Source organism: Punica granatum, chromosome 5, assembly GCF_007655135.1.
Source record: "Punica granatum isolate Tunisia-2019 chromosome 5, ASM765513v2, whole genome shotgun sequence".
Lineage (NCBI taxonomy): Eukaryota > Viridiplantae > Streptophyta > Magnoliopsida > Myrtales > Lythraceae > Punica > Punica granatum.
Window position 1 is genome coordinate 5,170,200 of NC_045131.1, and position 24,050 is coordinate 5,194,249.

The 24,050-nt window shown below is 35.7% G+C and overlaps 1 protein-coding gene across 1 annotated transcript; it reads right to left on the minus strand.

The window, feature by feature from the left end:
• Positions 1–8,263: 8,263 nt before the first annotated feature.
• LOC116206970 (transcription factor MYB93-like) lies at positions 8,264–10,043 on the minus strand. Its single transcript, XM_031539813.1, has 3 exons — positions 9,785–10,043; positions 9,507–9,636; positions 8,264–9,304 (listed from the first exon to the last, which is right to left on the minus strand). Exons 1-3 carry the CDS (start codon positions 9,915–9,917, stop codon positions 8,551–8,553), a joined length of 1,017 nt encoding a protein of 338 aa, XP_031395673.1. The 5' UTR covers positions 9,918–10,043; the 3' UTR covers positions 8,264–8,550.
• Positions 10,044–24,050: the final 14,007 nt, after the last annotated feature.

Consider the following 24,050-nt stretch of genomic DNA (forward strand, 5'->3'; position numbering starts at 1 on the left):
AAGACCATAAACAACAAATCAACAAGCTATTCAGCAACCATCACTTATCTTCCATCAAATTCCGCAAGCTATTCAGCGGCAACAGTAACACTCGGAGCCAGCATCAACAACCAAACAAAATTTTCCGATTCAGCGGGCAGAGAGAGCTCAAAGAGTTAAAGCCTCACCTTGAAATTGACCGAGACCAAGATAGCTCCAAGAAAGCAAAGCTCAAGCTGAGACAAGTGGAGATGGAGACCAGGAGGAAGAGCGAACTCAAGCTGAGATTGAGGCGGAGGCGGAGGCAGAGGAGGAGGCTTCAATCGGAGAAGCGAAGACGGAGACCGAGAGGGGGAGCGAGCTCAAGTTGAGATTGAGGCGGAGGCGGAGGCTTCAATCGGAAAAGCGGAGACCGAGACCGGGATGGGGAGAGAGCTCGAGCTGTAGATTGAGGCGGGGTGGAGAAGGAGGCGTCGGAGATTCGGAGAAGAACGCCAAAGAAAGCTCAGTTCTTCGAACTGAGTCTCTGAAGTTTGACCCCGGTTCTCTGTAAGGGTAAAGTCGAGAAGAAGGGAATTAAAAAAAAAAATTGGGTGGGCTTAGGCTGCTTGATGGACCGACAGAGTAAATGGGCTTGGCTTGGGCTGCTTGGCTAGGCTTGGGTCATGTTTGGGCTGGCAGTGGCAACACTTTGTAGAATCGGGTGAGTCGCACGATTCCACGATTGAACGATTCAACTCCCGATTCCAATCCGATTCTACTTCTCCGATCCACCAGGTGCAATCGGAATCGATTGGCCTCCATTATTCTACGACTCGAATCATGATTCTAAAAACTATGAACCCACGCGTCGCTCGAGGACCCATACTTGAGGCAATCATTCTCATAAATGAAAAAACTTCCATCCAATGCACCATCTTTCTTGCAAGTTGAGTATAAACTCCAGCTTTGACAATATGCTCGCGTCACGTGGGTACCACCATCGCCCCAACTCTCTGAGAACATAGGCCTCTAGTTTCTACACTGGTGGATTTGTGCTTTTTACACAGAAAGATCCCGATAAGCCTTCTCTTTCTACAACGAAAGGGCCCTTGCTTTCTATTGGGATGGGTTTTTTCACCTCTCGTTGAGGTTTGCGTTTCTCGCTTTCTACATCGAGAGTACGGTGGCCTTCGCTTTCTATAGTGAAGGGCCCCATGCTTTCTATGGCGTGAGGATTCCTCACATCCATTTAGAGACCACGACCATCATTTTCTACGACGGTGGATCTTGGCATTCGTTTTCTATAACAAAAGGTCTAATGATTTCTACATCGTAGATCTCCTAATCTCTGCACTAAGGACCATGACCTTTGCTTTCTACATCGATGGAATATTGGCGTTCGCTTTTAATGGTAAAGGTCCCTTCGCTTTCTACAGCGACGAAATTTCTCACATTAAAGGGCAAAACAGACTTGATGCACGACGTCACTCCGGCCACAACATGAAAAGGCCATTGCCTAAGATGTGACATCAACAACGATGTTGATATAATCCCTTGAACTCTCGAAGCTCGAGCTCACATGATTAGGGGAGTTATGTTAGCTACCATAAAATTGGTCGACCCGTTCAGGCCGATTGACCATCCTGGGCTCACATTGATACTGCAAATTGGATAACTAAATCCTATTGAATATATTTTCCTATCTATATCTCATAATATCTATCATATTATCTCTATAATATTCTGTCAATATATCATATGAGATATTATTCTATCTCTAATCACATATATGGCAAGTACATCTACTTATTATTTGTTATTAAATATTATACACAGATTACCATATCCCGATACAGATATCCCATGACTCCTATAAAAAAACTCTCTAGGTACCTCTAAACCCTAAGTTCAATTCTTCTACATTTATTCGATACATTCTCATTTAAGTATCGGAGAGAGAAAATCGAGATTCCCTTCCGTTCTTCTCCCTTTTGAAGGTCAATCGAAACTTATGGTCTGCACATGATTAAGATCCGAAAACCAAGATTCTAACATGCTTCACTAAGACGATCAACCCTAACTTTTTAAAGTCTCGATATATGGTAAAATTCCTTAGCAACTCCAAAGGTGCATGTGTGAAATTAAAATACCAAGTGATTCATGCTGAAAGATGGTAAATTAAGATTGATATCTTGTGCCTTATAACTCGAAATTTTAGCTTTAATTTTCGATAAAATTAAATGGCTTTTTTTAAAAAAATATTTGATTGGAACCCGTCATCTATCTCAATCCATTAAGGAAAATTGGTCGAATTCCATCTTTGAAGTTATTGTGCCTCCACTAGTTGGGCCTTACTGGGCTTTTTATCTCCACACGAATGGCCCAAGCGCTTGACCATGCCCAAATTGTTCCAGAGGTATCTCATTGGGCCGGTCCAAGTGGGCCTCTTCAGGCCTAATGTGATGGGCGAGCTCTACATTTCCTATGCCCCCGAAGTTCACGGTATCTCGCTATGCAATGATAGATTCATTACAGCGGGTCTTAACTAAACCGCTAGTGAGATTTGCTTATAGCGAGACAATCGAAAAGAATATTACATAAGTTAACTTATAGAGCAAGACGAATTAATATGCCGTAATTTCACGAAGAACTCTGCCTAGTTCACGCAGTACTTGCCAACCGGATTCCTGAGGATTTTTCTAGAGTTGCAAAGGTGATGTTCAAGTAGTCCTTGGTGCCCCATCAATAATTGCATCTATCCAATAAAGGAATAACTAATCCTAGAATAATTCACCAAATGAAGCATGCATGTTGAATTTACTAGTCAATTAATCGAATCTTTGTACGTGTTGTTTTCTATAGGATGTCTTTCAGTGCCCGCTTCCTATTATGAGATCTCTCGCTTCATAAGAAGATCGTTGAGCGACTTCGATCAGTCGATTCCTAGGTAGATCTCTGGCATGCCGCTACCTAGCTTCTACGAGCAAAGGCGAACTCATGATCTTCCGACAAGAATTTTGCACGAAATTGAAACCTTTATAAGCATTGCTTCAAGACACATAAGCTTCTAATCAAACCCTTCCCTCGTACTGGAAAAGGTCTATTTCAACGTGGAACTTGTGCAAAGTCTACATCATACTATGCGTATACGTATATGCATTTACATATGATGATGAGTTACTTCATATGTCAAAGCCAGGAAAAGACAGAAACCTCGGCTAGTCTCCTGAGCAGGTTGAGAATGTGGGTTTCTTGAGTCAATTTTGATTATGACCCGATCCACTGATCCGATTCATCAGCTTAATTGTTCTAGAAGTCATAAGGATGAATTAGAAAAGTCGTAGCAGGAGATAAAATTGCTTATTCATTTCGTTTTGTATTGGTGTATATATAGATACACACACACACACACACATATCAACTCATGAAGTTCTTTTTTGTCTTTGGGTGTTTGATAGTAAACTCGGATTATAGTCAATTTTTTGAAATTGGTGGAAGAGTAAGGAGTACTATAATTTCTGTAAATTGATCGAATCCAAAGCAATGACATAGATTGGATCACATATTAAGACAAGATTGATACAAATTAAGAACAATAGAGCTGAATTTAGGCACCTTCATATATAGTTATCAACCTAGACCTGTAATGTACGTATAGTTATAATAACACGTGTGGAGGAAAAGAGAACTCCCGCATATATATGGCTAGCAATCGGATTTCACTTTTGCTGTCTGAGGAAATGGTTATTGACATATGAACTTATAGAGATCCATTTCTCGGAAATTCTCTCCGTACCCCTTAAAAGGTATTTGAAATTGGCAAACAATACAAGCACGCGCATATTATGGTTCAAGATGAGCATGGAAAACTCGAATCCGAGCTCATCTTGTGCGTTGATGTCATGAGTACATACTTGTCCTTGTACCTTCCTTCGCCCGAGCTAGCTGGCTAGAAATTACCTAACTGAGTATAAAGGAAACGTACATTATTTTTCCCCAAACGGATTAGGAACTTAGGGTCTTATTTATTGGTAAATGAGAGGTACTTAATTAATAGGTATTTCATTCGCTCAAGGGAAGAATATCCCTCTCGTCAATCCCTTGTTAGAAAAGGAACAAAGCCTACCTACTGACCAAGAAAATAGTGGCATCATATACGGGTTCTTGTCTTTGCAATTTCTTTCTTATCAGCATATGTAGGGTTAATAATTGTATTGTAAATGCATTTATTTAATTGATCAAATCACGTTCAAACAATCTTTTAAAAGGGAGCCACTTGTTCATTAGTTTATTCGAATGGTCAATACAATTAGATGTGCCATAGCGATATATAATCCATCGATATTCGATTGTTTGATTAGCATCATTTCACTCTAGAGATTTACAGTGCGTTTGATTTCAGAGTTAAAATTTGAATTTGTAATTTTGATTTTGACTGTGAAAAAAGACAAAAAAAGATGAGTCGTTTTTTTTTCCTTTTCCTTTTTTGGTCTTTAGAAGGAGAAACATATATATATATATATATATATATATATGAAATTCATGGAAGAGTGACAAACCTGGAGGCTGACTTTGATCTGTTATGGCGATGGTTTTTCCCCATTGATGCCTAACCTAAACCGACTACGTGTAGAAAATTACTTGACAAAGGGAGTTGACAACGAAAAAACTACGACGTATCTTTCAATTCCGACACACGAAAGATATATGCGTGTCTGTAATTATTTATCATTACTGTAATTAATATAGGATGTCAAAGGAGCAAAAAGAGGGAACACGAGCACAAGTTATGTCGACACAAAGTCAAGTTTAAAATCTTTCACTAACCTAACACTGATTCCTAGCTAAGACGACCTCGACCCATGAGATCTATTTGATTTATCAAAAGGAAGAATGAAGATTATTAACAAAAACTAACGTGGATCGACAGGCGGTCCAATATATATTTTTCTTAAGTAAGGTTTTAAGATTTTATTCTTTTAAATGGTGAAAATTCATTATTAGAAGAGTTTTATTCTTAAGTGGGTTGAATCAGCTTGAATAGAGATTAGTCGGGGCTCATTGGACTTTCGAATATTAAAATGTAAAAAAAAAAAAAGAGAGAAAGAAAGAATTAATTGAAGCTGGATGCCATCATATTCGATTCCCCTCCCCTCTACTCTGTTGCCATCTCAAATCCCTATTGATAGAGCAACTTACGGGTCTAAGCCAGACATCCTAATAAAAATGCGATGAAAAAGATCATTTCCATTCTAATACATATTTATATAATTAGTGTACTAAACAGGTGCTAGAGTAAGTCAAAGTAGGCTTGCTGGAGATAATCACCCGACTGAAATTTCTTCTGCGGGATATGTGTACGTACCGATATGAACTTGTGTATGAGACAAATATATCCCTACTTTTAGCATGTTGATATTCAAACCCATTATTTGAAGAAGAGATGAGGAAACTTTCTTAATTGTTGTAGCCACACGACCACTCCTAAAATGAATGAATATCACAAAAGTTATATATACACGACGTTCTTATGATATTTAGCTGATTATCGGGTGATTCACGTGATGTGATGTTTCGTGTGGTAATTTGGCAAGGTCAGCGCAGATTAAGAAGCAGATATGTGTGCAAATATATCGGCCTGTTTATTTTCGTGGTTAAAATCACAAAAACTTTAACTTTAATTTTAACTCAACCCACTACACAACAAAAATACATATTTCCCAAATCAATTTTAACTTTAACTCAACACACTATACAACATTTGTCCTTTTTCACGATCAAAATCAAAGTTACTTTAATATATTTTGGATAGCTTGGTTTCGGCTCAAGACTTATTTTTGTCTTTCCCTTCCATAGCTAGAGGATTTCTCTACGTGGAGTCTCTACAATCCAGAGGTGATCTATTATTGGGCTGATGAAATTAGAAATAAGAACAGTACTTGAATGTAACGTCAAATTATTCATGGATTAATATTGAAAATAACAATTCAGGATTCTTGCTATTTCAATTTTTTTTCCCCTGCTGCCTAACTACTTGGTGGGCTCCTCCTCCTTATCATTGAGAATCCTTGTACGTCACTTTATGTTGACAATTAATGCCCCCGGTCAACCCTCTCAAAAAATAAAAAAGAAAATATGACACTTTTCAGTTCAAATTTTATAAGGCTAAAGCTAGCTAGCTACGTAGCTGCTACTTAAGCTCTAGTACTAAATAGTGACTATTCTCGGAAGAAAGAGCACGAGTATTCCCGAGGAAGATTACATGTTAATGTTTTGTTCCTAAAGTTGCCCAAAATATCGAGAAATAAGAAGAGAAGAAAAAGAAGAATGTGTCTTAATAATTATGATGTGTGGCACCATTAGTCAATTATGTATGTATTGTTAGTAGTGAATCTTATCATCAATTGCAGACGTTCAAAATTTATCGGAAACTCTTCTAGATGAAGGCATACGGACTTAGTGCACTTTGTAGTGCATGATAAAGAATATAGTGAATTATCGAGAAATAATTTGTTTTTCCCACTACAATTTTACATATAATTTAGGGAGCTCATCCATGAATGAAAAGAGTTGGTGACTCTATTTCCTTTGCAATAGGGGATGTTTGTTTTGAGTATTACTGCATTACACGAATGTTAACGTTAGACGGAAATTGAACTTATACAATCATTTTCAATGATACAAATATTTAGTGACTTTTTACAGTTATGTGACGGTATAACATTTACTCAACAATTGACAGGTATAAAAAATGTAGTTATAGCGTATAAAGTTTCTTTCTCCACCTTCATATGTGTCAATTGTTAATTGAGTTTTACACAGTCACGTGATTATGTAATACTCATTGAACATTTTCTTTTTCAATGGATTATAGCTCAAAAAAGAGTTCGTTTTATTTAACATATTATAAGTATATTGAATTTTTGAAAATATGGATGAGAATATAATACTAGACTTATTTTTGCAGAGATACATGGTAAGTGCAGTTTCTGTACTAATATTACGAAGTATTTCTTTTCAATTACAGTTAGAAAAAATTTTACCAAAAAAAAATGTTATGTAAGATATCCTTTTATTTATGTGCAATTTGATATTCGAAAATCCAATAAACTCTAACTGGTAAAATTCTCCTAGCATGGATTAGGTATGCTTTACTTTATTCAAACATCCAATATATGATGGAAAGTTCAGATATTTAAAGAAAATTTTAACTTTATCTTGAAAAATAACCTCTAGAAGAGCACAAATTGGAGTTCCATGAAACCCACTCGTAGAGAGCGGGAATAACATTTAATGCTCAATGTCCTGAAATTGCGAAAACACTGTCTCTCACGTAGATTTTTCTTTTTTCTTTTTTTCTTTTTAAAGTTGAAAAACGAAAGATGTTAAATCATGAGAACCCGCTTTCTCAATTGCTAAAGCTGTCGGTATTTCCATGCAGTTTCGAATATAATTAGTGAAAGAGAGTTAGGCCCATGCCTGCCTGTTAAGACATGAACATCACGAGGGTTTTCATCATCATCATCATCATCATCATCATTCATGATTGCTTTTGATCAGATTAAAACCACGAATACATAGTCGATTTCACCTTTATATAAGATATTATAACTGTCTCAAGTTATTCGTTGCCAATGCAAGAAAAGAGTCGGAGACAAGCCTCTCATCCTCAGAGTGGTTGGGGGGTGCAGGTTTGAGGATTTGGTGGCTCTCGATCAAGACTTATATAATACTTTGCAAAAAACAAATAATATCCCTGTCAGAACGTAAAACTAATAATCCTTTAAGAGAAAAAGGAACGATCGACGGATCAATAATTATGAAGCCGGTTGTCGGATGTGAACACCATGACTTTGAGGTTAAAAACATCCTATGATGTCTGATAACCTATAATTAGGTAATGATAATCCTGTACTAGTGTCATCTTCTTCCCTCTCAATATCGTATTTGTTGAACTTCCATTTTCCTCTGCTTGTTACACAGAAAAGAGATAACAACATCATTGGAATCTAACGACAAATTGTTTCTTTTTTTCTTTTTGAATTCGTTCTTTCTTGTTCTTAGGATTAATATGTCTGTCTTTAATTGAAAGCTCGAATTTTATAAATTCGTGTCCAAGAAATCATGTAATTATGAAGAAAGAACACATATGTGTAATCGAAGATACATGAACACAACACACCATGTATGAGACCATATTGTACTAAACTAAGATCGTTTCGATATAAATGTGTACTCAAGCATGTAGAGGTATCGTTAACTTCTGTATTTGGACATCTGAGAATCACATCACTATCATGTATGATGGAACACAAATGATAATCTTCACTGTCAATGGTATAAGTTTCATGATATACAAAAGGAAAAAAAAAGAAGAAAAAAGAAAAAAAAGGTAAAGTTGATGAACAACCTGTAATATTACGTACGAGACCTGCTCGGACTGAGGCAACACGAGGTATAGGATCCATGCAGTTCGGTGGATGTATGAGTCTGCCTTCTAGGCACAACAAGGTTTGGCTTTGTTTATCATATGAAACACGTGAATTTATAAGAAGGGGGAAGCAGAGAACTCTACGGATTTCGACACGCCTATTGTAAAGACTGAAACAAGGGCTCATCGAGGAATATGTCGGGCCAACCCAAACAAGAAGCTGCATCATAGCTCGAGCTACTGCAGGCATCCCCATGTGTGTTTGCTATGGGGGCATCCTTCGCAACCGGAGATGATGATTTCGAGGATGTGGGGAGCTGCCAGGGGGAGTTCGGGGAATCCTCACCCTGACCAAAGACCGTAAACTCGGGGACTTGAGCTTGAACCATGTTACTGTCCTTGTTCAGGGTTGTCTGGAAGCTACAAGGGTTTTGTAGCTCGGGCAAATGAGAGAAGGGGAAGTTATTCTCTTGGAGTGAGTTAACAGAGAGTGACCCGAAATTGGATGACGGCGCACAGGAGGCCTCTGGTTGTGAGAGTGAACTCAAGAGCTTTAGAGTGTCCATGTCGTTAAGGCCGTTAAGAAGGTTGTTGTTCGACGAAGTAGGGCTAGGATTAACGAGCGGGGAAGTTTGTTGTGGCGTCTGGAAGAGACACTGGAGGTATTGGAGCTTGGCCATGGCTTCTGCTTGGAGTCTCAAGGCATGTTCTTCGAGAGAGTGGTGGTCCATGAGCTCCTTGAGGTTGGCCAGAGCTAGAAGATGAGGCAAGCTCGAGAATATGTCGGTCCTCGGCCTGTGAGTCATAGGATCGAACCCCATCTGGATGAGTTTCTTTTTGAGGTGGGTGTTCCAAAAGTTTTTTATCTCGTTATCGGTCCGACCCGGCAGGTGACTCGCAATAGCTGACCACCTAATATCCAAGACACCACAAAAGAAACAAATAATATTATTAGAGGAAAATTATCCTGTTTGACAAAGGTATAAGGGAACAAAAATGACCCAATTTTCATTTCATTGTACTAGGCTTATGGGTGTCCTTGTGACCGAAAAATATCCACAAAAATGGAAAAATGTTTCTCGAGCTTGGTAAGGATTAAGAAAGGGTTAATTACTTGTTGCCAAGGATGGAATGGAGATTGAGAATTGTCTGCTCTTCTTCTTGGGAGAACTTCCCTCTCTTGATATCAGGTCTCAAGTAGTTCGTCCATCGCAGTCTGCAACTCTTCCCGCATCGATTAAGACCTGCAAAATAAGCGAAAGAGCCATCACCGCCCGACATAACAACTTATTCTCGGACATGATCACTACATATATATATATACAAGAAACCTCTGCCTTCGATATAACTCGGGCTATGCACATGGCTTGGGAGAGGGGAGATGATCAGTACCTGCGAGTTTAGGGAGGGCTCTCCAGCTGCCATGGCCGTGCTTCTTAATGTACTTGACGAGGATCTCGTCTTCCTCCGGCGTCCACGGACCTTTCTTGAGCCCGCTCTCGTCACAGCACGGAGACCTTCCCATTGCTGATGATGATTGATTCTTTATGATCAGATCTCTCTCTCTCTCTCTCTCTCTCTCTCACCCTGTTCTCTTCTTCTCCTATAAGATAAGGAGGGTGTGGGGGTTGCCTCCTCGGTCTCCAACCATAGCTGCTGGCATTGCCTCTCTATTTATACAGTCGTCTCCACTCACGACAACACTCCTATTTCCACAGTCTGTCTCCCTCTCTTTTTTTTTTTTCTCTCTCTCTCTCTCTGTCATATCATCCGGGGAGAGAGAGAGATGACCAACGTGCCGCCTCCGTATTTGCTACCCCTTAAAAATTTACTAATTATTCGACTATTAAATGAAATACTCTTGGAGATTCAACTGTGCTATAGGATATGACCTCTTATTTTTCAGCGTGAGCTCTGATATTCGAAAAACTCCGTAGTAGGTCCGACTAATGCAATTCACCTACTTATAAGGGATAAAGCTCTGATCTCTCTTCTTATTCCTATCACATGGACCAATTATATGGAGCAAATAGTATGCCCAGTTGGCCTTTACCTTACTATTCATGGAATGTACGGTCGATTATCTTCAAGCATGGGGACAACTGACAAGCGTACGTGTTAGTGAAAGTGTATCTATATATATATATATATAAAAGGAGAAGTGCAGCAGAAATCTTATGAGTTTGGACTTTTTTTAAACTTCAATACTATAAGTTTTAAATTGAATTTTTCAGTCCTATATATTTGCTTCATAGCACACTTTTAGTCATATTTGTTAACAACCATTAGGCATTTGCTGACGTGAACTTTACAACATCAAATATGTCATAAGTGATTGTTAATTATACATGTGACAATTTTCTATTGGCTGATCGGAATTGAGGCCCCCACCGCTGGCCTCCGCCCCCTCCCCCCTTTTTCGATTTTCTTTTTTTAAAAAACAAATTATTTTCTAAAATATTTTTATTATTATAAAATAATAATTAATTAAAGTAATTTTTAATTTTTTCCAACAAATAGAAAATTACCATGTGAACTTCTTATGTTAATTCCTAAAATTCCTTTTTAAATTTTCAGCCAATAGAAAATTGCCATGTGGACAATTAATAATCACCTAAGACAAATTTGATAGTGTGAAGTCCGCGTCAGCATATTCCTAACTATTGTTAACGGATAGAATTAAAAGCGCGCTACGGAGCAAATATATAAGGCTGAAAATTCAAATTGAAACTTATAGGACTAAACCTAAAAAAAGTTCAAACTTATAGGATTTCTATTACACTTCTATATATATATATATATACATATGAAACTGCTGGGAGAGAATTTTACCGTTATTAGTGCAATCCCAAGCCAGATGCAAACGTGATGGCTAGCTGTTTCATTTACTGACATGATATAGCATTAATTGTTTGATTCTATAATAATAGGCAATCTTATCATATGTTAGTTCACTGTCGTTGTCGATTATTACTTGGCTTTTCCAGAATCTACTATTTATCAATATCAAATGATCTATGAAATTTTCATCATTTTTTATTAGTGAAAAATCCTTCTGCATGTCATTATGAGGCGTTGATGTAGCTCTTAAAGTATAGTTGGAAAATTGTGATGTCAAATAATTCAAAAAATGAAACGATAATTTAAATTAAGGATACTGACAATAATAAATAGGCAAAACTTTTTGATCCGGATCTTGGCGAAGTGCGTACATAGGACTAAGAAATGCATATATATCGTATATAATATTAAGTATTCATGCAAATTGCAATATTCAATCCACGTCCATGTGTATGTAGAAGAAATTAATTAATAACTAGTCATATTATCCACGAGTTGCACGGGCATTTACATTTTTAAATTTTTAATGATAATGTTCATGGAAAAAATCTTAGTAAATATTTTATAAGTTAAATTTCAAAAAGTTCAAATAGATTTTATTTGTGATTTTAGCGGAAAAAAATCTAATTTTTGCTTTATTCATTTCAAAAGTGAACAATAATGATCCGTGATGTAGGTAAATATTGAAAAAAAAAATCTAGAATGCTTATTTTAAAAATTAAATGTGCATAGTAATGAAATTGTCATTAAAATTAACTAATATACATAGCGGTGAAGAGGAAGAATATAACATAAAAATTGCTCACAAAAAATAATGATATGTGATATAGACAAATGTGGAAAATAGAAAAGATTAATAATATAATGCTGAATTAAAAATCTAATGTGCATAATATTGAAATTATAATTACAATTAATCAATATACATATTGGTAATAAGGAAGAATTTATTACAAAAAAAGGTTGCATTTCCAAGAGGTGAAAAAAAGAAAATGATTATGAAAATTTGAATATAAAAATTTTAAAAGTCAAAGTACATATTAATGAGGAGATTTTAAGAGATGTTCCACGAAGAGCTGAGGATTCACGAAAAAAGTTTATAGAGGATATCATCATCAATCGAATGAGAAGCTCTCGTAAGAGTAGTCTAAATTATATTATATTATATATATATATATATTATGAGTTTGTCCGGGGGAAAGAAAATGATGATGATGATAATAATATTGAGGATGAACGTGACAGTGAAAGTCAACATGAGAGGAACAGATGGCACGTCGCGCTTGGTTAAAGGGGAGCGCTCGCCATGCACGCAAGCACCAGCGCTTTCTTTCCTTCGTCATTCTCCCTTAATTTTGCATGGACTAATTAAATTAGTGTAAATATTGAGTGAGTATTATTCATTCACTTGAATATGTAACGCTTAATAAAAATATTTGAAAAAAAATTTATCCTCCAATGAGTCAACGGATTTTAACTTACGAGCATTGATTTGTGAATTTTGTACGTACGACTATTTATGAATTTTGTAAGTACAATTATTTATGAATTTTCCCACAGGTTCCCCAATAAGCAACTTAGGGCAAATCTCCCTTCAACTAATTATGAATCTTGTACATACAAATATAATATGAAACCAATGAAGCATTGATTAATTAATTAATCTCCCAATAGAAAAATTCGTGATTTGAGACCACGTACCTTCCCACATCCCCGTAAGAAACACAGAGATAATAGAAGGCAAAGTCCTAAATTAAAATTGACATTTTGCTATTGTCTTTTACTAATTATAATAAAGATCATCACTCGTTAGAGTAGAAGCTGCAGATATACTGACGTATATATATAGTTTTGAGCTTATATATTCCTCAATATTGATTAATTTCCCGTATATAGATCGAGTATGCGAACCAACTTAAGATGAGGAGGCAACTTTTAATACAATATGTTTATGTCGTTCATGTCGATACTGTTGAGAGTTAAGTCCCACATCGAAAATATATAAGGAATTTCACAAATTTAGAAGAGATTGTGTACCACAACCTATCAGCTCGAACTTTTGAGTTGGAGATGGGCCTAATCGTTTATAGAGCTAGTGGAAATTTTACATGGTATCAGAGCAGGTTACGCTTTTCCGCCCACATGTGGACTCACATTACGCCAAATCTAGTTTCGAGGTAGCCAAGTCTAGTTTCGAGATAGCCAAAAGTGCGCCTCATCTTAGTCCAGCCTAAGTGTGGCCTTATTATCAATTATCCCCCTCCTCTCGCCTGAGGTGTAAGAAAAAGTTCACCTCATGGTTAAGTCCCGAGCACGGAAGTCCAGTCCCGACTCGTAATCAGTTCTTGAGGGCGAGTGTTCAAGTCCACGTGGCACGTGTAGGTGAAGCGTCAAAGCCACACATTGCCACGTGAGGGCGGGTGTTAAGAGTTAAGTCCCACATCGAAAATATAAAAGGAATTCCACAAGTTTATAAAAGATTGTGTACCACAACCTATCAGCTCGAGCTTTAGGTTGGAGATGGGCCCAATCATTTATAGGTCCAGTTGAAATTTTACAGAGACAGTTTTTTCTGAGATAAATATCTAGTCATTATAGTTTCGGCTAAATAAGCTAGCACATTCTTTGCTCATTGTATCGCATTATAAATCAATAAGTAGTATTCCGTTTTATATGAGAAAAAATCTTATATGATATTTCCTGAATTTGATTAGTCGTCCAATTTTCTGATTAGTGATTCTTCTTTGATTCCACAATATTAATCCCGAGTCCATACAAAGTCCAATATATAAATAATTTTCTTATAAAATCAAACTATATATCACAAATGTTATCCTACTACTTACGACCGGCGGGCTTATGGACCCTTATTTTTTAAATAATTGCCGAATAGATGTTCTTTTCCTGACCCCCATCCAAAAAGAAATGTTTTTTTAATTGTGAGATAACTCGTTAAGTGTTTTTTTTTTTTTGGTGAGATAACTCATTAAATATCAAAAGAGAATACGGATCCCCTTTATTCATAATCTGAACAATAATGGTCATTCAGATACCCTTTACCTGTCCTTCACATCTTATCAAAGAAGATGTTGGTGATAATGAATAGACATGCACGTATACATCAAGGGGATTGATCTAGGAATACCTTCTTATAAACCAATTCATTAACTTTGGCTCATGACTCATCGTACGTACGTATAACTTATTGTTCAATGAAATACATGGCCTACCATATATATATGCACGGGACAATTTGCACGATCGATCTGCCTGAAAAGGTTATCTCATATATGTATATGTATATATACACACACATATTTTTAAGTTAATCTCACTACGTAAATTCAGTGAATACAAGACTTAGAAGTTAGCACGGTCTTTATTATTTTGAACTTGCATTCGTTCAAGATCTCCTGATCTTTACTGGTTGTATTAAGATGGTCTTAATAGAATTTCACCAGTTATCAAAAACGAAATTCAATCTGGACCAATAGCCAACAAAAAAAAATTATTATTATCTTTTTGCATGACCTAACTATCTAATCCTCTCTTCTCCTTCGTGATCCCAAGAGGTTTAACTGACGCTATCAGAACAGGTTGTAAATTATTATAAATGTACCATGTCTGGTCTCTACTTGGACTGCATATATATAATTGTCAGGTTGTACGTGTGCTTGTTGTTATTATATATATGCTTCCTATAGTAATTTATATGTGCAGCAAAGGGTGTGTTTTGGGAGGTATGCCCTCGTGTGAATATATATTAAGGGTCGCTTTCCCCGTGTGTGTTTTGTGATAATCGATGGTCTTGCAATTTTTAACCCAAACCAAACACATCCACTCTCTCCCTTAATCTTTTGAATCCTTAATCTTTTGAATTAAATTATTCAAATAAGATTGTTCTGATAAACATACAGGAAGAATAAATACCCCCTCAATTGATTTGATAATGACGCGTATCACTTACATTTATCGATGTATAAAATGATAATGGACCTTTGGTATATATTGCTCATGGATGCTCGCTAATATGTTGCACAAACAGAGAAGTATCTGTATATACCATGAGAATTTGATTTGAGGCCCAAAGAAAACTATTATAAAAACAACACATTGGTAAGTTTCTAGCTATGCCTCAATCAGTTTAAGGCGACTTAACCGAGCCATGTCGATCGAGTATGACTCAACTGCTCACATGCACACATATGTATTTATATAATTAAGAGATCATCAGATATATAATTAAGATCATCTCTCTTCAAACTGTCAATGGCATGTTAGACAAGAAAACATACACTTTGCTTTGATCATACACGGGCTTAACGCTGAGAAAACGACATCGAGCTAGGAGATGTGACAACCCATTAATTTGACTATTGAAAATTAAAAGAGGAAGCTAGAGTTAGAGGAGAAGTTGGTGCAACTTTCTTCATTACCCCGATGAAAATCCCCTCTTGTATCGGAAATTTCATCCATTCTAATCCTGTATATTCATTTTCTGTACAAATCAACAGTATACTTTTCTTCGGTATTCGTTGACCTGATCCTAAACATACAGACACAGAGAGAGCCCCAACTCTACCTTGGAAGATACGGAGAGATAGATTTTCCTATCGATCAGAGGATGTCAAAAGCAATTCAATCATTTCTTTTTAGAAGTCTGAATGATCATATTTAAGAAAGTTATGCATAGGATACAACTTTTGCAGTTACACTGGACGAAGCTAACATACATCAGAGCAACCTGCCGTATTAATTTGTTCAAAGGCTTTCAAGGGTGTGAAATTGTCGAAAATTTTTCCATCTAGCACTTACTGATATATTGTGACTTCACCGAAAGAAAAACTTATTGATATATTACATGAGAAATTTGGCATGGCATGCATTGCGCACCTTCTTTTTTTTTTTTTTTTTTTTGATAAACAACTCTAGGGGTGTATATTCATTTCATGATATTATTCGGGGTAATCTTTTTGTAAAAGTTCTACATATTTTCGAGGTTCTAGAGTGAATTGTCTTTGGTACATGAAAGCCAGCTAGGTTTTTCTTTTATTTTACAGAAAGACAGAGACAAAGCAAAAGAAGAAGAGGAGGAAGAAGAAGATGAAGCAGCAAAGCTTCATAAGGTTGCTGTCAAACCTAAAGTCAAAATGAAAGCGTCACATCAGGGGGGCCCACTTCCGTAGTGTCAAAGTAAAAGAGGACGAGAGTGCATGAGATCCCAACACCTTTCCATCAATTTTCTACTAACCCAATTTTTTTAGCTGTCGGCACAACTTTTCGCTTCACCAAAATGCGAGATTTTACCATTTAAATTGGTTTAGATGGTCAATATTTTTTTCTAAATAAAACTTAAGATTTGAATTTTTTGAATGAAAAAATTTCACAATATGATAATTTTACTTCTTAATTGGTCGATTCGGCTCAAATCTGCATTAGCTAGGATTATAATTTTGAATACTGGGAGATGCACACCAAAAAAAGAATGTAGAATATTTTTCTTATGGCCAGAGTGAAGTTAACGTCTGAATATAGATTACTCTGTATTAATAGACTGATAGACTAATGACACCTCATAATCTGAAATTAATTTTTTTATTTTCTAAAAGAAATTCATTTTTTCTCTCATATTTTCGTCCGAGGAGGATGATAATAAAACTAAATTTACAAATTCAATCTTACATTAAAGATGATTACACAATATCTTTGGCGGAGGGTATGCACAAAAACTAATCACAATACAAATGTATGCCCTCCTATGTTTCATATATACATCATGGATAAATATATGAGAACTTTTTCCTGAAAAATATAATATTATAAGTCATGACTTAACTCGTAACCTAAAGATTATGTCGTCTCGATATATACTAGTAAAAAATCTCAAGGTAAATATAAGTGATGACATGAGGGTTGCTTCTTCTCCTCAAGTTCCTTGTCGGAGGGACCGCGCATTGTTAACATAAAAAAAGGAGTGATTTGATAAAGAATTAGGGGGACAGGTGATGTCACATACTCCTTTAACTATACATATATATATATACATATATATATATATATATATTTCAATTTATAAAAAAATATTATTATTGTTATTTGTTTTGTAATGTCAGCTAAACAACTTAGCTTGCTTGGTTAAGTTTCTACCCAACACACATCTAAACTCGGACTTTCTATGCTTTTTCCTTGCCACGTACGTACGTCCAACGTAGGTTCTTTTCCTCCATGCAAATGAAGAGAAAAGTAACCACATGCAATTACAAGGGACTTTTATCTCAGACTAAAATTAATTTCGATAATCCAATTTACCGTCTAAACTAATATACGAAAACACGTACGGATAATTAGATTTCCTAACTCTCGTGTCTAGATGACTACTCAGGAAACAAGGAAAACAAAAATGTACTTTATTTATATGATTCGAATACTGGTTCATTCCTATATTGATCGATCCTAAAATATATTAAGTGTGGCATATATAATCGATATCAACAACACACTCAATTTATACTAATAATTAACTAACGAGAATATGATGTTTGATTCTTTTGGAAAGATCGAGAGGAAATGGAAAAGAATAATCATTCATAGGGTTTGCTTAAAAAATGGTTCATTTTTTTGGTTTTCAAATCGTTTAGTTATTTTCTTATGTTTCACTCCATACAATTTGATAACCTAACTACACGGTTGACACTGTAATGACTTTGGTCGCAGTTTGTTTATATTCTTCCATTAAAAGGACCAAAAGACTCGGCCAGCTTTTCGGAGATTAGGCTTTCCTTTAATTTCTACTATTCGTTTTCTTCAGCTCAGCTACCTTTTTCTGGGGCAGCTTCGAAGTCATAATAATAATATGACTTTTTTTTTTCCCGAGAAGGAAGGTCATAAGTCTAGTAAAGGAAAATAAAAGAATACAGCTGAAAGTCTCACTAGCAAGAATCGAGAATTCAGAATATTTTGATTCCATGCAAGAGTATGTGCTACTACATAATGATTTTTTTCCCCATTGTGCACCACGTGGTATTAATTCGCAATCCCACTGAGCCCCAATTAATCTAGCTCAGAGCCGAATTGACCCACTAAATTAAGCTTTCACAATCGTGAATTTTCTTTATTTAGAAGACTAGAAATCAAGAATTTATTTAAAATGAACAATTGTCGAACAATTTAAACCAACTCACTTTGGTCATAATATGACGTCATAACCATAGTTAAACAATGTTCCTTTACCAAGAAAAAGAGATGTTCCCTATTTACAATTTTTTTTATCTTTATTGTTTTCTTTTATTACAAAAGGAGGTCTATGGATGTACTATAATGAAATAGAAAACCTCATGAGTAGTTTCATAACGAGAAACGAATAAAAAATCTCTAAATTATCAAGCAAGAGGCGTGTATCACTGCACAGTCTGGATTACGCCCCCTTTGTTCATTTTTTTTTCCATAATTAGTTGGAAGATCATTCTTACAGCAAAAGTTTGTTCGGATTGTGAGATACAAAAGAATATGAAAAATTATTATACAATTTTTTTATTGTATAATAGCCCTCCCTAGCTAATTACTTCTTCATAACCTTGCGTTTCCACGGACCTATAAACAAGTTATAATTTTCAATCACTTCCATTGTTTTTACACTTTCTTTTTTAAGTGCGAATATGAGTATATCGTGGCAGAGATACATGTTTGAAGATTAATTATTGAATGAACTAGAAATATGCCCGAGGCATCACTTCTGAAAGCGAAACATTGCTTCGGTCCCATTCATTCACCCGAAAGAAAACATGATCAAACATGAACGATTTTATACTTTTCATTGAATATCAAAGAGAGAAAGGAAAACATCAATTTCAAAATTTTTCATCTTGTGAAACCTTAGCCAGTTTAGAATATTATGATCAATGGTGTCACCTTAGCAATCTTAATTAATTGTGTATTAAATACAAGTTAATAACTGCAAGTTATTAAATTTTGGGCTATAGCCATCAGCTACTTATAATTATCAAGAGATTAATAGCTAATAAAGAGATGATATATTCGTCAAAAAAAATTCTTGCAATATGTGATAATTTCTTTAAACAAGCATATAACACGCTTCTAGAATTATCATTTAGCCCTTGTCTTGGACTGGCTGAGGTTTATATCTTGACAACGACAGTGACTCGGAACATCGACATATTGGATGAAAATTATTAAAGAAGAACTATAAAAGACTGACTAGTTAGAGAAATTATAATTAAAATTGGGAAATCGGAAAATAACTAATCAAATTAAAAATAAATATTTCATTACGTCCTGTACACGTGAATCGTATTTGTGATGAAACACCCATCAAACACACCAACCTCTCCTTATTCAAACTATTCAAATAATGGTATCATCTGAAAAACTTACATATTTATATATAAGACACTAACAACCCTAATTGAAACACAAAAAATTATAAGGTCGTGGGGTCTCAAATATCTATGCTAATTTCATCATATCTTTACCCGAAGGTTCATTTTCTCTCAGTGGGTTCTTTTGGGCTCGAACCCTATTGGACATTAGTACCACAGCCAAAGCTTCCCCTCCACGAATGCAAACTATTAAATAGTTTTGTGTCATTGGTGAGCCAAACCCTAAATAAATACTGCCCATACGATCATGGTTTGATATGATAATAATCACATTGCTTGGCCAACGGAAAGAAATGGGTCCATTACCCAAAAAAAAAAAACAAAAGGGGAAGAAAGAGGTCTATACTTGGGTACATCAAAGCATGTTTCGGACTCGAGGCCGTCTCATTATTCCAATTGCACATCGTAGCTAGGTTTCTACTTATAGATACCAATTCGTACATCCGTACCTGCATGGGACTCTATGTCCGATAGGTAGTGTACGTATATGCCTATGTCTTGATGGTTTTGGGGTCGGCCCTGTTAGTCCATCGAGAAGCCGGTTTAAGGCCAACCGAATTTGTAGTACGCATAGTGCTAAGACAAGAATCTTGCATTTTATGAGCCACTGGCTAAGCTATTAGTAATTGGGGACTATAATATTTATTAAGAGCCTAGACCCCTTTTATTTTACTATGTGAACTAATAAATGGAGTTATGATCATATAAGATAGAGAAAAGTATAAGTTTAATTAACCAAACACATAAATCTTCTTCAAGGTACATCAAGCTTTTTCTATCCTTGCATGGTTATCACCTGACTAATTATAGAGTTCAATTGATTAGTAAATGAGAAATGAATAAATATATTTATAAAAAAATGTAGAGAAATGAATAAACATATATATGATCGAAATTAATCCCATACATGACCAACGTTGGTTGAAATAGTTCGGCGCTTATTTCCCTTGATAAAATCTCGAGTTCAAGTCTTGTGAATAGAGAAAATCCACGTTGGAGAATTTTACCTCTTAATGGGCTAACCGAACTCGAATTAGATTAGTCGAGGCTTATAGGACTTTTGGATATGTACACTGGTCCACACTAAAATATATTAATACCACTTGCATGAAGCAATTAGACTAAAATGATCCATTGATTAACGGTAAATCTTTTCCAATTGTACAGAGCCATTTTTATCTTCTTTTTCACTAATGGAAGCAATCCAAATTAATCGGCTGGTCGTACATTTTCCCTCTTTAATTGTGATTGAGGCGGACTTGGACTTCATGCTTTTCTTGTAATATTTAACAAAGAATATTAGAGTCACTGACAGAGAATTAATTGTTGTATATATGGTTTGCACAAATCTTCATCATGACTCCTCCCATTGCATTACAAAAGCAGTCTCAATTTTCCTAACCGTTATGCCCATTGATGGGATTTTGAATATATACAATCTGATTATTGATTTAATCCCCCTTAATAATTTTGGCTGTCGATTTCATTAAATATATAAAATCATATATGTACTTAGATATTTTTAAATGGTCGAATTGTACTCTTCTAAATCATTGTTTTAGGCATCAACTACTACCGCTTATAATTTTGATTGGCGATGACATCACATTTAACAGCTAAGGACAATGAAAGATGGTGAGATTGACAGTTGATCATAACATTATTTTATGTGCTACGTAGTTCTTATTTTATTTTGCCAGAAGAAATTAAATCGATCACGCGCAAAGTCCGCATTCGAACCATTATAGTGCAATCGACAATCTACAATGAACGCATTCTTTTGAAAAACATCAATATTTTTTAAAGGTTATATAATTAATGAAAGAGATTTTTTTTTTTGTAACTCTCTTCCTCAAAGCATATAACAAATTAAATAAGATGGTAATTTTCTCTGTGTGTATCCATATCTATATTCAGCTATATATTTGTATATAAAAATGAAATAATAATTCGACTAAGTGCGTCATTTTTTCAAAATAATTGCCTTATAAGACATGGCAAATAGGCTATAATCCAACAAGTAACAACCACATTGCAAGGGAAATTAAAAATGATTTTCGGCAGATCTTTCTTCCGCCAAAAACCCAAAAATTAAAAAGAACAAAAATTAAACGGGCAAATGATTTGATTCCCTAATTAATATGCCATGAAGAAACGGTTGGACGATTATCCAAAAGAAGGGAGGACGACATACTTTTTTTAGTAGCCTTCTGAAATAACATAAATCATGTTGGACAATAGAAAACAGCAACATCGGTCTCATTGACTTGCAATGTTTCTCGACAGATATGAAATATTATTAATGTCATCGAAATAATTATTTGAAGCCACAAATAGTTTATATCATGAATATAATTATGAATCACCGTGTGCACACATACACGTACGGCTTGACCTCACTGTATATGTCACTTTGATCATTTTTGGCTTATAACATTAAGTATTTCATCTTGACATTAGGAATACGATTATGTCTCTATTAATACCATATTTTTGCGGACAAAAAATAAAGGAAAAATGGAGTTGAGTTTTCCTGTTGGAAATTATATATATATCTATATATATGTGTGCACGCGCGCGCATATATAGATGAAATCTATTGGGATAATTATGTATTACTGTCATCAACGTGTTATCATGAAGGCGCATTACCCGTGCATTTGTCTCCCCTGTTATGATCTCTCTAATTATTATAATTGAGTTGACCATAATCTACATTGTATAAACAGACGATTAATGTCACGATTCTTATTTTTAATGTGCACCTTAATATCTGAAAGCCCAATCGAGTTCTGACTAATTCAATCAAGCGTGGTCGGCTCACTAAAAAGTAAACTCTCCCAGTGTGAATTTTTTTTTCATTCACAAGACTCAAACTCGAAACTTTGTTTAAAGAGAATAAATGCCTAAACCGCTTGAACCAACCATATTAGTATTCATGATTCTTATACCCATTTAAGTATAATCTTTTTTTTTTTCTTTTGATGGGTAAAAAATAGGACTTGTATGTGTTTGTGATATATCCATATAAATTTCTCAACAGCTTAGAACTTAAAAAGGTCGTGAATATCTATATAAATAGAAACCACATGATCTGTGTCATGATAGCCACATTATTTACCTATCAAAAAGAATATTTGCTAATTATGTCCAAGCTTTTAGCTGCCGATCGATTTATAATTTCTAAGCTGTTTGTCGATTCGATTTGTATATATTAATTGCAACTTGCAAGTGTCTCATGCACATAAAATATGTGCCATCTTAAATTATCATTTTACAATTACAAGGGAGTAATGTACTTATTTTATTGTTTCGATGTACGAACGGGGTATAAAAATGAAAAATTAATATACCATCTAATGTGATATTTCTCCTCCCGGTGGTACGGGAACTTCATCTTTACGAACCGCACGCGCAGATGGTCAGCAATTACGAGTTATCAGTTATATAGGAATCGAGGATCATAGAAATTTTCTCCAAGGTCCATGTCCTGAGATGGCATAGAGAAGAGGATGATCACTGTTCCCAGCAAAACGTTACATGTTCACTTGGGTTTACTTGCTCCACATCTGGGCTTGATTGGGCCTTTCAAGCAAGATCCAGTATCTTAGCTAAACCAGACTAAAACTGGGCCCAGTCACATCTTAAGGCAGCCCAAACAGAAAATTTCAACCCGGTTCGGGTTTATATGTCTTCCATTTTCGTGTCCCTTCTCAGATTCTCGACGGAACATGAAATTGAGTCTACCTGAGAAATGTTCGTCAACGTCAAATAGAATCACAAAGTTCGTAAGAGGGATCGATAGTCTAAATAAAGGAGATTAACCCCTAGGCGAGTTTTCAAAGGAAATAGACCAGCGTAGGCTGCGTTTGATGAGGGTCCGTGATTTTGAATGGATGGGGCGTTTCTCTATGTCTATGGCCAAGACTACTTCAATAGACTCTATAACTCCCAAACCAGCGGTTCTTGTAGTTTTTGTGTATTCGTGAAAGAAAAAGACTGAAAGAATGACATGTCAAAACAACAGTTAATCATTTTGCCACAAGCATATAACGAGCTTCATGTATATGATATAGATATACGGATAAGAAATAGTACCTCATGGCCTATTGGTGTTGGGCAAAAGCAATAGGGAACATATTCCAAAACCCAGTTGTAGTAGTTATGGAGAGCCATATATGATCACGATGCCATTTAGTCAGGACAGGAACCAAACCTCATCTCAGCTTTATGGGCGGGCCGTGGACTAACAGGACGGACTTGGGCTGGATAGCGGGCCGGGCTCGACCGTCGGGCCGACAAGCTCAAGATCGGTCCCGGGAAAGGAAAAGAATCTTCGGATTTTATTTTATTTTTTTCACCATCTGCTTCCTGTTCTGTGTTGCGTTTCTTTCCTTTGCTTAACCTTTGCCTGCGTTTCG

Bases quoted from the DNA above. Each gene is read 5' to 3' on its own strand.
- LOC116206970 (XM_031539813.1), bottom strand. From the start codon at position 9,917: ATGGGAAGGTCTCCGTGCTGTGACGAGAGCGGGCTCAAGAAAGGTCCG. The intron at 9,637-9,784 runs GTACTGATCATC...CTTATTTTGCAG, and splicing joins AGCCCTCCCTAAACTCGCAG to GTCTTAATCGATGCGGGAAG. The intron at 9,305-9,506 runs GTAATTAACCCT...CTTGGATATTAG, and splicing joins CATTCCATCCTTGGCAACAA to GTGGTCAGCTATTGCGAGTC.